The sequence below is a fragment of the Polyodon spathula genome, chromosome 17, assembly GCF_017654505.1.
Source record: "Polyodon spathula isolate WHYD16114869_AA chromosome 17, ASM1765450v1, whole genome shotgun sequence".
NCBI lineage: Eukaryota > Metazoa > Chordata > Actinopteri > Acipenseriformes > Polyodontidae > Polyodon > Polyodon spathula.
Window position 1 is genome coordinate 22,725,507 of NC_054550.1, and position 16,222 is coordinate 22,741,728.

A 16,222-nucleotide genomic window follows, 5' to 3' on the forward strand; every position below is an offset into this window, starting at 1 on the left:
GTTCAATGTTCAAGAGTTTTGTCAAAGAAGAAATAAAAATGGATTAGACAAAAAATAATAACAACAATAACGCTCTCTTTAGAGTGTGGCCATTATTTGACTCACAAGTCTGCAAGCTGTTGCTTTTTATCCTGGGGATGAAATATTGGGAGATCGCTGAGGCTGTCACACTTCATACGTTTGTGCAAATATCTGGAGAACATCTTATCCAATTGTCATGAAGCTTGGTAATAACACCCTTTAGCAAACATTATTGAGAATATCAGATCCTGGAGATACATGGGTTACTGTATGTCTAATAGTAACGTATTTCAGTGCTGGTCGTGCGAGTCCGTTTTACCAGTGCCGTTTTACCTCATCTGCAAAGAAAGCAGTAATACAAAATGGGGAATCTAGTTCAGAAAGGCACAATGAACAAGTTTCTAAGCTGGTTTAGCTTTTTCTATTCCAGGAATATTGGAGAGAAACAATGAGCAGAGTTTTTTTTTTTTTAGCCAGTGGTGTCATTCATTTCCAAGGGTGACCACCTGTCAAGGATTAGAAAAGGAACATACATACCAGCTGTGCCTGACAGGTCAGGTGTCAAGGGTATATACCGCTGTCTCATTACAAAGCACCAAGTTAACAATAAGGCACTGTTATTTTAAGATAGATAGTGGAATACATATGAAATGACTGAGTTAATAAACTGCTCTCCCAAAGCTAAGTGAACAATGTCTATTGTCAGTAACATACATCCCCTGCCATGACTGTAAATTCAAAGTTAGCGCTATCACTATGGTGACAAAGTGGATGAAAATGACAAACATCAGCAGTGTGTACAGAATAGAATAAGAAAAGGAACGAACAGTTTCATGAAAATTGGGTGTCCTAGATGTCATTAGCCAATCAGCTGAGGTGTTAGTGTCACGGTGAAGTATATTGAAATGGCTAGTTACAGTATGTGAAATAATTTCTTGTGTTCTCAAGATGCATATAAAAAAGTGTGACAGACAAAGAGACATATAATATATATAATATATATATATATATATATATATATATATATATATATATATATATATATATATATATATATTATATATATATATAAAAAAAATTTATATCCAACACTCTCAATAACTCAGTTATGTTAATATCAAGTTTCATCACAACTTGATAAGCGGTTTACCAGATATATGGAAAACTGTGACATACTGTAGTGGTTTGATTTTTATGAAATTTTTTCACAACTTGATTTATTCACAAAAAATCTTTAAAAACTGTCCTTCGAGTGGCTCACCTGGTAGAAGCTCAGCTGCGTGGTGTGCAGGGTGAGTCACACAGCGCAGGTTCACATCCTGGCCTCCTGTGGGTTAGGGAGGTAAAACCAGCAGGGACTGTTTCTCCTCATCTCTCTACAGCAAATCCTGCTGGCCAGGCGCCCAGTGAGCTCAGAACAGACACTTGCAGGGCTGGCCTTTGTCCTCCAGAGGTCTGTAGCTCACTGACATCGGCTCTTGAGTTCCTGGGTGAAAAAGGAAGCTGGCTTGGTTGTGGGATTGGAGGACGTCCACTGAATCTTCAGGTATCCAGAGCCATGTGGGGAATTGCTGTGGTAAGGAGAAAATTGGGGGAAAAATCATAAACGAACACACTAATTTTTTAAAAATTAAAAATAAAAAAACAGTCCTTAAACAAATCACGAGCTAAGGCTTTGTGAATAGGGCCCATTGATAGTACAGTACATCTAGTAATCTTCATTTTTTATATTTATGAAAAAGACTAATTTTATTTTATTAAAGAATTGTATGATATAATGGCATTCTAATGAATCACAATTTGAGAACATTCAGTTACACATACTGTGTAATGTGCATTGAAATATATAAAGGATGGATAGCAACTTAAAACACCTGTGATGGGTAGCACATACAGTACGTGTATGTAAATGAACTGCCCCTCACATGACTTGTTATGCACATCTTTAGAATCTTGAAACTTGCTTTAAAAAACTACATACAAGCAACCCAGACCTAAAAACACATTTTTAAAAAAATCCTTCCTATGCCTTTCCTGATATCTACCCGTAGATAACTAGCCTTATCTTAATTTCATTTTTGCCTCGGCCTGTTTTCTAGCAAACAATGACTGCTGTGTCAGGCATTATACCTGCATTGCTTATGATACACAAGCAATGACGATGAATACTACTATCCTTTTGTTTTGAATTTTTTAAATTTGAAGAAAACTAAAAGTCTTAGTTCACATTTTGATTGACACCAGCTAGCCTGGATCTCAACCCTTGTTTATAAACAAGCTCTCTGGATGATGCTCGAGGGGGATTATCAAAGATCTGGGAGACAGCGTCCTCATTGTTCTGTGACAGGCGGACCAGTGTGCTGCCATGTAGCGTGGTCTGTGCATTAAGTAAGTGCTTGTGACTCCTTACCAACAATGGGGCGGCTATGCCACTGCAATTACAATAGGAGCTGGAGGACAGAGCTGGGGTGTATTATTTTACCGTTGTCTACTGTGGCTGGCAGCGTGAAGGAACAGGGGGGTGGGGTGGGAATTAAATTCGTCTCCGCCGGGGTTTGTAAAGAAGAGCAGCTGGATTTCTTTAGAAGTACAGAAGCGACTAATTGCAAACCCCCCTCCCAGAGAAATTGATCAGTCAACTGGCAAAGAGCTACCGAATTGGGGGCCCCAAGTTACACTCAACTTTTAAAGGAATTTCTATTTTCACACACATTTCTCCATAAATCATGTGCTGTGGCCAAAATAATGACCTTCCCCAAAAAGTAGATGGTTTTAATTAAAGCTGTACTTCCATTTACAGTAGGCCTATGATTGCCACAGTAAACATGAGTGATGGGCAGCTTTTTTTCTCTCTCCCAAACAACCTTACAAATCACGTATGACAAATCAACCAATCACTGGGAAAGACTGTTAAAATTCCAGTACATCTTATCTTGTGTACCGATGTCACCCCCAGCATAGAACATATGACAAAATATTGAAGTTTAATAGCAGTATCTTGGGTTTCTTTTTTACAATTTATAAGAAGTAAAATATTTTGTGTGTAGGGTGTCTCGTTTTATACAATGAGACACTTGACACACAAAGCATTAACTTTTAACAAGAAGGGTTATTGCTTATATTATACATCTAACAATAATTTTTTTTTTTTCAGGGAATGTCAAAATTCACAAGCCAAAACAGCATCACCTGCAGTAACACGTTTTTGTCTTGTGGAAGATGCAATGTCAGTCACTAATCATAAACAATTCATATCTATATATATATATATTATATATATATATATATATATATATATAATATAATATATATATATATATATATAATATATTATATATATAAGATATTAAAAAAAAAAAACTGTACTTGTGTTTAAATTAAATATAAACAATTTCATCAACTAGTCAAAGTGTTACAAAATAGCTAGCCTACAAATTCTAATTGGGTATGACATCATGAACTGGGCATGCCAATACAGTGACCAAGGGAGAGCCACTAAAGTAGTGACACAATTTAGGAACATTTATGGGCTACGTTGTTTCAATTCAATGAATCATAAGGAATATGTATTGGATAGAATTGAAATAAATGCTTATTCTCTATTGTTTATTCTCTGTGTGTCACAGAGCATTTGTATTTCAACAGTACCCTTGTTAAGAGTGACTACAAATGAAATTTATTAAATATTCATTGTATAAATATAAATAAGTAAAAAATAAACTGCTGTCACACAGCCAATTGAGTGTAGGGGCATCATGGCACCAATTTAAGTTGGTAAAGCATTTACGTTTTTCTGAAGATGCGACCTCTTTTTTCTTCAGCAGAAGTTGGTGGAAAACATCTGTAGCAGTCTGTTCTCCATAAGAGCCAGTACAGTTCTCTAGTGTGCTTTGTGAAACATCAATACATTTGTGCAGTCTTGGATACAGAAGAACCTGCCAAACGGCTTGCCTACTTTTATTTCTTTATCAAAGTCTGTGAGATCTGTTGCCTTGCCTACCATGATTAAAACCACAATACAACAGGAAGATGCAAAGTTTTTATTTCACTGGGAGCCTACAAGATCTTGAGAGTAAAGAAAGGCATTGAGGGGCAGCGAGCTTGAAGAGTGTGAGTGCTTAAGTGACAATGATGTTAGACATAGGACAGGCTGGACAGGTCCCTGTACTCAAATGACTGGCTCAGGCAGCATCCTCTGCCTGCTGAGCGGCTTGAGACAAGTAAGGGCCAAGACAAGACATACAAACAAGACACTCTGAAATCTCATCAAGGAGGATGAGAGACAGAACATAAGAAAGACGAAGCTCTCAAACCCAGGCCTGGTCAGGCCGCATCCTTTGGTTGCTGGCCGACATGGAGAATGAAAAGACAAACATGAGGGACACTCTGAAGTCCAGGTTGGGTCAGGCAGCATCCTCTGGCTGCTTGACGCAAGGAGAATGAGACATAGCAGACAAAGGGACAGATCCCGTTACTACTCAGGCAGCATCCTCAGTCAGCAGCCGCTGGCAGCTTGGTGGCTTGGGGAGTTAGGGAAAAGTGTCTTGGGTCCATATAGGAGAGACGAAGGAAGAGAACCCCCCCCCACGGATTCAGCGTGCCTCAGAGGGGCAAGAAAGGTGCTCAGACCTAGAAAAGAAGCTATGGAGAGTGATAGCAGGTTGTGGCCTCATGAGGCTAGCGCATAAGTTGTGAAAGTATAGATGTGACAGGGGATCCCCTCTGACTGGTCGAGGAACCACCGGGGACAGCAATGACTTGGGCAGGAGGTTGGTCAGTTGGGTGGGTGAGACTCACTTCCCCACCAGAGGGATCCCTATGCGGATGGTGCTGTATTAGAAAAGGAGTGGAGGAGGGAGGGGGGGGGTAGGAGGACAAAAAACAAACACAAGACAAAAAGAGAAAGTAGTGCTAGGTTAATATAGGAAAACGGGGGAGATTGACAGGCAGAACTGCCAAACGAAACTTCCGGCACTGCCATGACCAAGCCCCTTGACTGACGTGGCGAGCACTGTGCAAGTCTATTTAGAGATGATTAGAAATGAGCTGCCCCCCTCCCCCCACTCGAATTTGATTGAGCAGGTTGATCACTTACCCCATGTGGAGTGTGGTTGAGGAAATCTAGAGTGAACGGCATAGAGAAATTAGGTAAAAGGGAAAAATGCAGTGAGAACGCTCTCTACGAAGTCCCCCGAATTACACTTAAAGGCTAACATATATCAAAATACCACGCATGCCAATTGGATAATAAGTTCATGAGAGACAGCCTGTTTGCAGAGTTTCATTTTACATGCGTTAACAATTCTATAACCTAATCTATAAACAATTATGCTAAACATTATTGTTGATCTTATTTGACAGACTACTGACAGGTAATATAGTACTGGGTACCAAATACCAAAATCTGTTCCAAAAAAATTATATTATATAAAAAATATTACTGAGAAAAAAATTATTTTTTAAAAATATAAAACTGAAAGATCATAATTGGATAAGTCTCGTGTCCGTCCCCCCCCCCCCCCCCCCCCCCCCCCCGAGTTAATACTTGGTGGAAGCAACTTTGTCAGCAATTACAGCTGTGAGTCTGTTGAGATAGGTCTCTACTAACTTTGCACACCTAGATTTGGCAAAATTTGACTATTCTTCTTTACAAAACTGTTCAAGCTCTGTCAAGTTCCTTGGGGAGCATTGATGGACATATAATCTTCAAGTCATGCCACAAATTTTCAATTAGATTTAGGTCAGGGCTCTGACTGGGCCACTCAAGGACATTTACATTTTTGTTCCTTAGCCACTCCAGTGTAGCTTTGGCTGTGTGCTTTGAGTCGTTGTCATGTTGAAAGGTGAGCTTCCATCCCAGTTTCAGCTTTCTTGCAGAGGGCAGCAGGTTTTCCTCAAGGACTTCTCTGCTGCCACCACCATGCTTCACAGTAGGGATGGTGTTCATTGGGTGATACGCTGTTGGGTTTGCGCCAAACATAATGCTTTGCATTTAGGCCAAAAAGTTCCATTTTTGTTTCATCAGCCTGCAAAACTTTTTGCCAGGCTACAGAAGTGTTTTTTTGCATACTTCAAACGGGATTCAAGGCTGGCTTTTTAGAGTAATGACTCCTTCTTCCCACCCTACCATACAGGCCAGATTTGTGGAGTGCTTGGGATATTGTTGTCACATGCACACTTTGTCCAGCCTTGGCCATAAAAGCCTGTAGCTCTTGCAAAATTGCCATTGGCCTCTTGGTAGCCTTGGTAGCCTACAGCTTGCTGTTTAAATGAATAATAAGATGTTCATCTTTGAACCATGAGGTTAGTAGTTCACATGCAGTCCTTGTTTTTTCATTCAATTCAATGGATTGAGATGACAGTTGATTATAATATGCACATATTTCAAATACTCTGTATATAAACCGCTGCATTCTGGTACTGCTGCTGTAGGTCACATGGTCTGATTGCAGAGTGTGAGATTGAACAGCATCTGAATCAGTGCCTATAGAAAGTCTACACCCCCTTGAACTTTTTTCACATTTTGATGTGTCAGTGCCTCAGAGTTTCATGCGTTTAAATGAGGATTTTTTCCCACTTATCTACACACCATATTCCAGACTGTTAAGGGGAAAAAAGTTTTTATTGACAAAAAAATGTTATATTAAAAATACGAAACCAAAAGATCATAATCGGATAAGTCTCCACCCTACTGAGTTAATACTTGGTGGAAGCATCTTTAGCAGCAATTACAGCTGACTTCTCTGTACTTTGCTCCATTCATTTTCCCTTCTATCCTGACAAGTGCACCAGTCCCTGCCGATGAGAAACATAACATGACGCTGCCACCACCATGCTTCACAGTAGGGTTGTTCTTTGGGTGATGCGCCATGTTCGGTTTGCGCCAAACATAACACACTGCATTTAGGCCAAAAAGTTCCATTTTAGTTTCATCAGACCACAAAACTTTTTGCCACATAGCTACAGAATATCCTGAGTGTTTTTTTGCATACTTCAAACGGGACTCAAGGTTGACTTTTTAGAGTAATGGCTTCCTTCTTGCCACCCTACCATACAGGCCAGATTTGTGGAGTGCTTGGGATATTGTTGTCACATGCACACTTTGACCAGTCTAAGCCATAAAAGCCTGTAGCTCTTGCAAAGTTGCCATTGGCTTCTTGGTAGCCTCTCTGTTCGGTCTCCTTCTTGCTCAGTCATCCAGTTTTGAGGGACGGCCTGATCTAGATAGGATCTTGGTGGTGCCATACACCTTCCACTTCTTAATAATTGTCTTGACTGTGCTTCAAGGCCTTTGATATTTTTTTATACCCATCCCCTGAACGGTGCCTTTCAACAACTTTGTCCAGGAGTTCTTTTGAAAGTGCCTTGGTGCACATGGTTGAGTCTTTGCTTTGAAATGCACTACCCAGCAGATGAAATCTACAGGAACTGCTGAATCTATCCTGAAATCATCTGAATCGCTACAATTTAATACAGGTGGCCACTTAACTTTGTGAGTAATTTTGAAGGTTCTGAGGGGGGGTGGACACTTATCCAACCTATTTCAGTTTTTATTTTTAATTAATTTTCTGCAAATTTCTAGAATATTTTTTTCACTTGGAAGTTATGGGGTAGGATGTGTAGATAAATGAAAAAAAAAAAACATTTAAATGCATTTTAATTCCAAGCTATAAGGCAACAAAAGGTGAACATTTTGAAAGGGGGTGTAGACTTTCTATAGGCACTGTATATATATATATATATATATATATATATATATATATCTATATATATATATATATATATATATATATATATATATATATATATATATATATATATAATATATATATATAGTGAGTGACAGAGAAAGAGAGAGAGAGACACACACACACACACAGAGTAAATAAATGCAGTGGTACTGATTCAGTTTACCTAGGACAAATAGCATTAAAGAAATATTATAGATCATTTCTTCTGATTCAATTAAGGCCTCATCAGCAAGGTACCAAAATAAATCTTCACACCCAGTTAGTTTGCATTTCCCTAGATAAATGTACATTGAATTAGACCTATTGCCATCATTTTTCAACTGTACTCTCACTTTTTATTTTGTTCAAAGATTTCTTCCAATAAAACCCATTCTTCATTTCTTTAGTCCCGGTTGACATGAATATAAATCACCCTTTAGAATAGTATTGCATTAATTAGCAGGTATATTTGAATAGAGATGTTGGCAAATAAGTGTATGCAGCAATATTCCTGACACCAAGGTTAAAACAAACAGCTTCAAAGAAATCGACACGCTTGAACACAGTACAATCTCTTTTAATTTATGCAAAACTAAATAAAGGACAAAACAGGCTTAAATCAGGATTGTCACAGTTTCACAGCACACACTAAAAAACAAACACAAACAAAAATCCACACAAAACAAAATCAAAATAAGCGCCCAGAGCCCTAACCAACGATATTCTTTAGCATACCGATTGTCCTCTACAGACTACAAAAGCACTAACACTGAAGCATTTGATTTTCTGGAAAATAGAAAGGTTTTTTTTTTTGTTTGTTTGATTTTTTTTTTGTAAAAAATTATATTCAACTCTATGGCACGTCTACAAATTCTATATATAAAAAAAAAAAAAAAAAATCCCATTTGACATTCAGTAGCTTTCATTATACACGTCAAAATTACAGCAGATTTCACATGGAAACAAACAATAAATACTCATGATTATACAGTTTCACAGTGCAGAAGATTCCAATTTCAATATTTTAATTACAATCAAAAATCATTTAACCCTTTAAATCCTAGCTGGACAATCTATACAATCTATACAGATACAAATGATTTTTAACCTTCCAACGTTTATATAATAACAACCCCACACAGATACGCACATTTTATATACACATTTGTCTATATATATTTTCTATATAAATTATAGATTTCAATAAAATATGGGTTTGTTTGTAATTTGCTTGTTTGTAACTTTTAAAAGAACCATGGTTTGTTAACACATCGGTGTATTGTGCACAGAGTCACCTATACAAATAGCAGACACAGTAACAAGTACAAAACACAATTAGCACTCATTTTAAAATACCTTACCTTAATTAAAGGTAGCTAATCTTAACTAACAAACCAGTTGTTTGAATTAATTTCTGACACAGTAAATTAGAAATATTCTAACATAATACACAACTAAAAAAGTGTTAGGTCAGTATTCGATGAATCCATAATTTCACTAATCTGGTTCAAAAACTCCTACTTGGTATAGTTTTGCCTTAAATAATAATAAAAAAAGAAGCAGCTAAAAACATGCAAATCTGGTTAGCCTTATTTAACAACACAACACATTAATACCAAGTAAACAAAGACACAACACAAATAGGCCCATAAAATACAGTTGATCACTATTTACTTCTAATTCTTGATGCTAGGATTTAAAGAGTTAAAATGCAGTTAGATACTTCTAATCAAAATGCAACATAACACTTCCTAGTGTGCAATCCTTGTTTTCTTTTTTTAGAACAGTAATACAATGAAGCCCTTATTTTAGGCATACTTAAAAGGACGTCCTTTGCTTTCTCAAAAACAATGCAGCTGTTTACAGTTGTTCCTATACTCCCTTAAATAAATACACTGGGTTCACTGCAGGGAATTTATTAGTGCAAGGTGTTATGTTTGAAGTATTCCTTACTAGTAAAAAAAAAAAAAAAAAAAAACAAGCAAGGTAATTAAAGTAAATAAGAAAGGAGGAATTTCCAGGCCATTAATCCAGACATTCCTATGAACAAAACAATGGTCATTCTTTTCTGTGAGGTATTCACTAAGAAGAGTCCATCGGCTACTAGTGTTCATTATTTACTTTTAAATGAGCTCTGTGGCAAGCACAGCTTTTGTTTTGCCAGTCTCTTTGTTGACGCAAGGCCTCGGTTGCTTATTTCCCTGTATTGGCTAAACACATTTGAGTCAATTTTAGTGATTCAAAGTCAGGTAACTATCATGGTTTTGATTAAGTACTGGGCTTTTTTTTTTTTTTAAATGCCATATACAGTGTGAAGGTCAGACACAAAGGAAATTAAACTATGCATGCTCAAAACAAGTGCTTTCTTTTACTTTTTCTTTTGTCGCACATCTTAAGATTTTTGTTCTGTTCATATAATAAGACACACTGGGCCACATTCACAAAGAATTTACAGAAAAAACAAAGTAGGAATATTACACAACTATCAAGAAACAACTAAGAGATGTGTAGGAGCTCTTTAAGTTGTGTAACATTTTGTTTTCTCTTTAAATAATAATTGGTCATTTCACTGTATTTGTATGTCCACAAAAGCATAAATCTCTTGAAAATAAAAAGTTTAGAAGTCTGGGACAAAACTACAAGTCCTCTTTTTTCTGTTTTTAAACATAACGCTTTCACAGGACATAAATAATGAAACAAACTTGGTGCTTATTGAATCTGACCCCTTTAACAAACAATTAATATTATAGGACACGTAAATCACAAAGAAAAAAATAGTTGCCAACCCCTATACCTAGAAACTGTACCTGCATCAGGGGCTATAACAGTCCTTCAAAGTACTGATCAGTTAAAATGAATAAGAAGAGCCATGTAGCAAATTTAAGAACCCAAGCTGAACATTTCCTATTCTTGTTTTAAATGACAAAATCAATGTGCTTGGAAATTGTTACTAAAGATAATACTTAACAACACACCCTAAGAAACCCTGAACCAAAATAAAACAAAAACCCTAACTAATAAATACTAGATCAAGTTTTATCAGGAGAGAACACAAAAAAGAAAACTTTTTAGTGCTATTTCCAGGCACAGCAAAATACCAACTCACACACAGAGTACTCGACAGAATCCAATCACAGTACTAACATAGCACAGCACTGAAAAGAGGCTCAGAGAAACAGTACATTTTGAAAACAGTATGTGACATTATTTAACCCTGCATGTTTGCCCAGACTGTTTAAATGTGTACATGCATTATGTTCAGTAGTTCATAAAATAGCTGCAAAATATTATACAATTATAACTTACTCTGTTGCTCACCAAAATGGAGTGTCGATTATATATCTATATATTTAATATATACTTTTACACTTCCCCCTATTAATTAAGCTTGTATGCGCACGTGGGGAAATGGGTTCACATATATACCAAATCTAAACAGTTAATGTCTGACATATACTGAAAAACCTGGAAATAGTGTGCTGGTATTGCTTAATCCCATCTTTCAGGAATATTTAAATGTGAGAGCTGTGACACTGGTAACAGGTGGCAGCAGCACAAGGGGTGAAGACACCTCTAAATAGGATTTATAGTCTGTGAATCATTTACATAATATGTTGCAGCATTAGTAGACATTTTGTATATATATTAAAAAAAGTTTAGTGACCGATAAATATGTATCATAGCTACAAAACTGAAAACATAAAAATACATAGGTCAGCTTACACAGTCAACACAAGCAGAGATGCAGCAAGCAACCTCTAGCTGCTTCACTGAATCAATGTTTTCTTCTTTCTTTCAACAGCAGGGCAATTCTTTTGTGGTTAGGAGAGGAATGTGGGGACTTATTTGAAAAAGAAAATCACAATACTGTCTTGGCTTTTTAAAAAAAAAAAAAGCCAAACAAAACCAAAAAAATAAACACAGCACGGCTTAAACTCGCCCTCTTAAGTACACTTCATTTTTCTTGCTATGGGAACCATTGGCAATGTCGGTGCCTTTTGTTGTTGTTGTACACTCTTCACACAAAGTCAAAGAGCAATACTTATAAATGAACGTGTGTGTGTGTTTGTAAAGGAGTATGACATATTTAAAAGATCACTTCCATTATATAAAGAGTTTACAGACTTATCCACACCTGAATACTGAACGTATGCTAAGAAGTAACCCATACTTACATTTTATTTTATGAAGCTGTCAGTGTTATGGTGTGTATCAACTACAGAATGCATATTACTTAAATATGCATACTGCCATTATCCTACAGTAGAAGGCCATCCATATACTTGATATTTGCTGCAAACCTAAAAGAATGCATTTTGTATAATCGAAGATAGAGAACTTACCAAATTGTAATGAAAGTACTATTTCAGTTTTTGTGATTGCTCCACTTGGTGTTGGTTTTAACCAAAACGAACGTTACTAGCCTGCATGATCCGCAATTTAAACCTCTCTTTCCAAAAAGAACATGCCAGACAAATGGCTTGTTTGATGGAAATTGTAATTGGGTCAGTTTTACAATGCAGCCATACCACAACTGCCAAGTGTGGTGGTGCTTGTACTGTATACTGACCTGTACATATCTACATATACTGTATATAAAATATATATACTATCTACTCTGTACAGCTCCAGTAGTAATTCTTCATTATCCAATAGCCAGAGTCTTCACAAGACCACAATGGAATTTACGGATGTGTCGGTAGAGGTCACCAGACTGAGTGAAGCGTCTCTCGCACCATTTGCAGGCGTGGGGCTTTTCGCGTGTGTGGACAACGGCGTGGCGGGTCAGGTTGTGAGAGTACTGGAAGCTCTTGCCACACTGGGCGCAGGTGTAGGGCTTTTCTCCAGAGTGAGTCCTCTCGTGGCGCTTCAGGGTATACATGCAAGAAAAGGTCTTGCCACACTGGGAGCAGGTGGGCACCGAGCCATCAGGGGACAGCTTGGAGCGGGTGCCGTCCTTCTCCCTGAAGTGGGAGCTGAGGTGGAGCTGCAGCACGTGGGGGCTGGGGAAGACTTTGCTGCAGAGGGGGCACACGCAGATCTGCTGGCCGGGGGGCAGGAGCATGCCGCTGGAGGTGGAGATATCGGAAGAGGCCAGGTCATCCTCCTCTTCCTCCTCACTGCCGCCCACCCCTCCTCTTCCCCCAGCTCCATCCTGCTCCATCACATCCTCGTCCTCTCGGGGGTGGAGGGCGGCCGAGGAGCCGTTGTTGCCTGGGAAGAGGGCTGCGAACCCTGTCACCACTGAGCTCCTGGCTGAATTCCCAAAGCGCTGGCTCTCGGGGCTCATGGGCTCACTGTCCTCCTGGTCTGACAGCAAGTCGTGTTCGTCTTTAACAAGTGGCTCGCTGCCCTGCTGCTGGCTGTCGGAAGCCAGCTGTCCCGAGACATAGGGGTGTAAGGAATCTCTGCTCGACAGAGGCTTGAAAGACAAATCCAGAGCACAGTCTGTGTCATCTGAAGCCCGAGACCTCTGAGACAGAGCCCCCGTAGAACTACTGACATCAGCTTTTGTTTTTCCAGCTGTTCGGATGCAGGACTCGGCCTCCACTGACACATAATTGACACCTACAAGGTCCGGAGACCTGCCAGGGTGACCGTTCGCCTTCTGCCTGCTCTGTGTAGACCTTTCACAATCCGTGACAGCCAGTCTTGCCTTGCTGTTGTCTGTGTCAAATTCATCTGCCGTGGGCTGCCGCTGCTGTACATGCTCACTCTGCTCTCTGTCTGAAGGGCTCTTCTCCTTTTCCAGGCAGCCCAGTGATGCCCCATTGCTAATCTGTTCCTCCAAAGAGTACAACTCTTTATCTTTCAGCCTGATTTTGCACACTTTCACAATGTCATACATGTGGAGGTAGCTGGCTGCAGCCAGCACATCTTCCACAGGCAAGTTGCTGAATTCCAGTTTCCCCTCATACATAAATTCAAGGAGCAGGCTGAAAGCAGGGGCTGTCACAATGTCACTGTTCAGATGCACAAGGTCTCTTTTGTCTAGCTGGTCTCTGTAGAAGAGATGGAAGTACATGCTGCAAGAGGCCAGAACTGCTCTGTGTGCTTTGAATCGCTCCCCTCCAACAAGAACAGTGCAGTCGCAAAGGAAACCTTGGTGACGCTGCTGACTCAGACACTGCAGCAACTGGCGGCTATGGTCTGGGAACTCCATTCTTCCTTCATAACCTGATCAAAACAGGAAAAACTGGATATTAAACAAACAAAAGAAAGGCATTCAAAGCGTGCAGCAGCGAGTTAGCAACCAGCAATTGTCTAAGCAAAGAAAGAACAAGAACACTCAAGCAAAGAAAAAGTTGCAACTGTTAAATAAACAAATTAAAAAAAACAACTAAAAAAAACAAAAACAAAAACAAAACACTGCACCAGCAATTTGCTTTGTTGTGCAAACTTCCTTAGCTTCTAATAAATAAGTTCGGAATAAAACAAAGATTACACTTCCAAGAAAACAAAAAATATTTGTCTTAAAGTAAATAAAAGCCACAGAGGGAGGCAGTGTGACACCAAGGTAAGCGTTGCCAAAAGACTTTTCCCATACAGAATTAAAAAGTTGTATATCCTTACTGGCAGATCATCATTATTTCTGTTTTACAAATAACTACAATTACTGGAAAATTAACACATTCTTGTTATTTATGAATAAACGAAGCGAACGGCAACAAAACAGCTGTCCTTTTTTGTGGAAGAATACACTTTATAACGGATTTTTAGAAACAGTTCTTAAAAGTATAGTTTTGTTTTTTGCGCACCGGCATCGTTATATACAGCTTTTCCTGCACCTTTTATACCCCAACAGCAGACCCTTGTCACTGCCACTTGCTATAACCAACTTACATTTCTCGCTAGCAAGCCGTATCAATCCGATCAATGTATCGGTAGTTTTAGTGCTTCCCATGGACTTATAAGGAAACGAGAAAAAGTAGTAATCGGTTTGCAACTATATAAATGAAAGTCTGCACATACAGTACACAGAACAGCAGCCTCGGAAATATCAACACCAGTAGTACTGAAGCAAGCAGTGTTAAGAAAAGCAGAGGAAGTTAAACTAACTGAGTGCTCTGTTCGCTAATTACACTGCAAGCTGTAGAGTCAGCTGCTCTGACATCACCGCAATGGAAATGCTACCTCCAGCTGTGCTCCTTTTAATGCCATATGTTACTCCAAATCGAGCTACCAGCTAACCCGCAGCTTGCCTCCTTTAAAGTGCCAGAAGCCCTTTTATAGGCATATGAGGCGACACAAACTTTATTTTGTGTACCCACTCCCCGTTACAAACACCAGTTCTACTCACAACGCAATTAAGCCAATTGACCTTAAACACGCCTTTGTCTTTTTACTTACCGAGACATTTATAATGCTAAACATTATACGGGATTTTTTTTAATTTATCGGAAACTAATTAAAGTACTCAAATCCACATATTCTGTTTCGCGTTATCAGTTTTCTCCCTATCGTTTGCTGTCTGTTTATTTGCCAGTGAAAGTAAAGTCGTTTGTCGCTATGGCCAAGTTAGGGGGCAGTAGCAAACTCCGAGCCCAAGCGAGGAGGCGTCCAATCACAACGAAACTCCGCTCCGTAGCCAGCGCCAGACTGGGGGGTAGGTAACAATAATAAGTTTCGGGTGCCGTTTCTCGTTAAAGCGACATACTTACACATTGGTCTTGCAGCGGAGGAGCCTAGATTAACCTGTTTATAGCAGCAGCGTTGGCTAGGAATGCCGTCGTCCTTTCATGATGAGTTCCCAGATGTTTGTGTCTCAGCCTGTCCCTGGCAGCCTAGCAGCACCTTGTGTTTGTCAAGCTAGTGGTTAATGGTCCAGTCTCGCGATAGTGCCTATTACAATAGGTACTGTACTGCATAACATCACACAGACCGAGTGGGAAACTGATTCTTGTAAAAGAAGTGGGTAGCGTTACTGTATTCAATACAAAATATTAGTAATAATAATACCCAACAGTACTAAATGTATATATACTTGTTACGTTTTTCGAAGGATTTGCACCAATGTAAAGATTGTATTTTCTTGTTTTCTGTTAATTTTTGTAATATTTTTGCACCTTCACTTCACTAATCTTTGTTTTTCTCATATAGAATTTTTTTTCTGAACGAAAAACAAACTGTTCACGTTTCAAAACGACTTAGTTTCAAGTTTGCGCCCCCACGTGTCTAGTGTCTAAATATGATTACACTTTTCGCTTGTGTGACTAAAAATAACGTAGTTTAACCCCTTAATATGGAAAACGTAATACCGTTTGTGGTGCTTTTCCATGCTGACATATATTTAAGCATCGTTTTTTTCCATAATGTGCTTTATTACACTTTCCTATGCCTTAGCCATCATATCAACATGTACATTTTATAAATGATAGTTCAATTCCCAGTAAAACAGATAGAGATTCACAGATGTTAACGCCAGGTTTGATGTCTAGATAACGGCAATCGCATCTCAACCCCCTTTCCAA

General features: G+C 38.8%; 1 protein-coding gene across 4 annotated transcripts; it reads right to left on the reverse strand.

Moving 5' to 3' along the window:
• Positions 1 to 1,481: 1,481 nt before the first annotated feature.
• Positions 1,482 to 15,546, reverse strand: LOC121330339 (zinc finger and BTB domain-containing protein 18.2-like). 4 transcript variants are annotated; one of them, XR_005951852.1, is made up of 3 exons: positions 14,595 to 14,748; positions 12,095 to 13,928; positions 1,482 to 1,592 (listed from the first exon to the last, which is right to left on the reverse strand). XR_005951852.1 is itself a non-coding variant. In XM_041276792.1 (2 exons), the coding sequence occupies exons 1-2, from the start codon at positions 15,414 to 15,416 to the stop codon at positions 12,397 to 12,399; spliced, it is 1,536 nt and encodes a 511-aa protein (XP_041132726.1). In that variant the 5' UTR covers positions 15,417 to 15,546; the 3' UTR covers positions 9,609 to 12,396. The 4 variants fall into 4 exon arrangements, 3 of the variants coding, with proteins under 3 accessions (XP_041132726.1, XP_041132727.1, XP_041132725.1); XM_041276792.1 differs by lacking the exons at positions 1,482 to 1,592; positions 14,595 to 14,748 and adding an exon at positions 15,413 to 15,546 and having other exon boundaries at positions 9,609 to 13,928; XM_041276793.1 differs by lacking the exons at positions 1,482 to 1,592; positions 14,595 to 14,748 and adding an exon at positions 15,102 to 15,211 and having other exon boundaries at positions 9,609 to 13,928.
• Between the last annotated feature and the right edge of the window lie 676 nt (positions 15,547 to 16,222).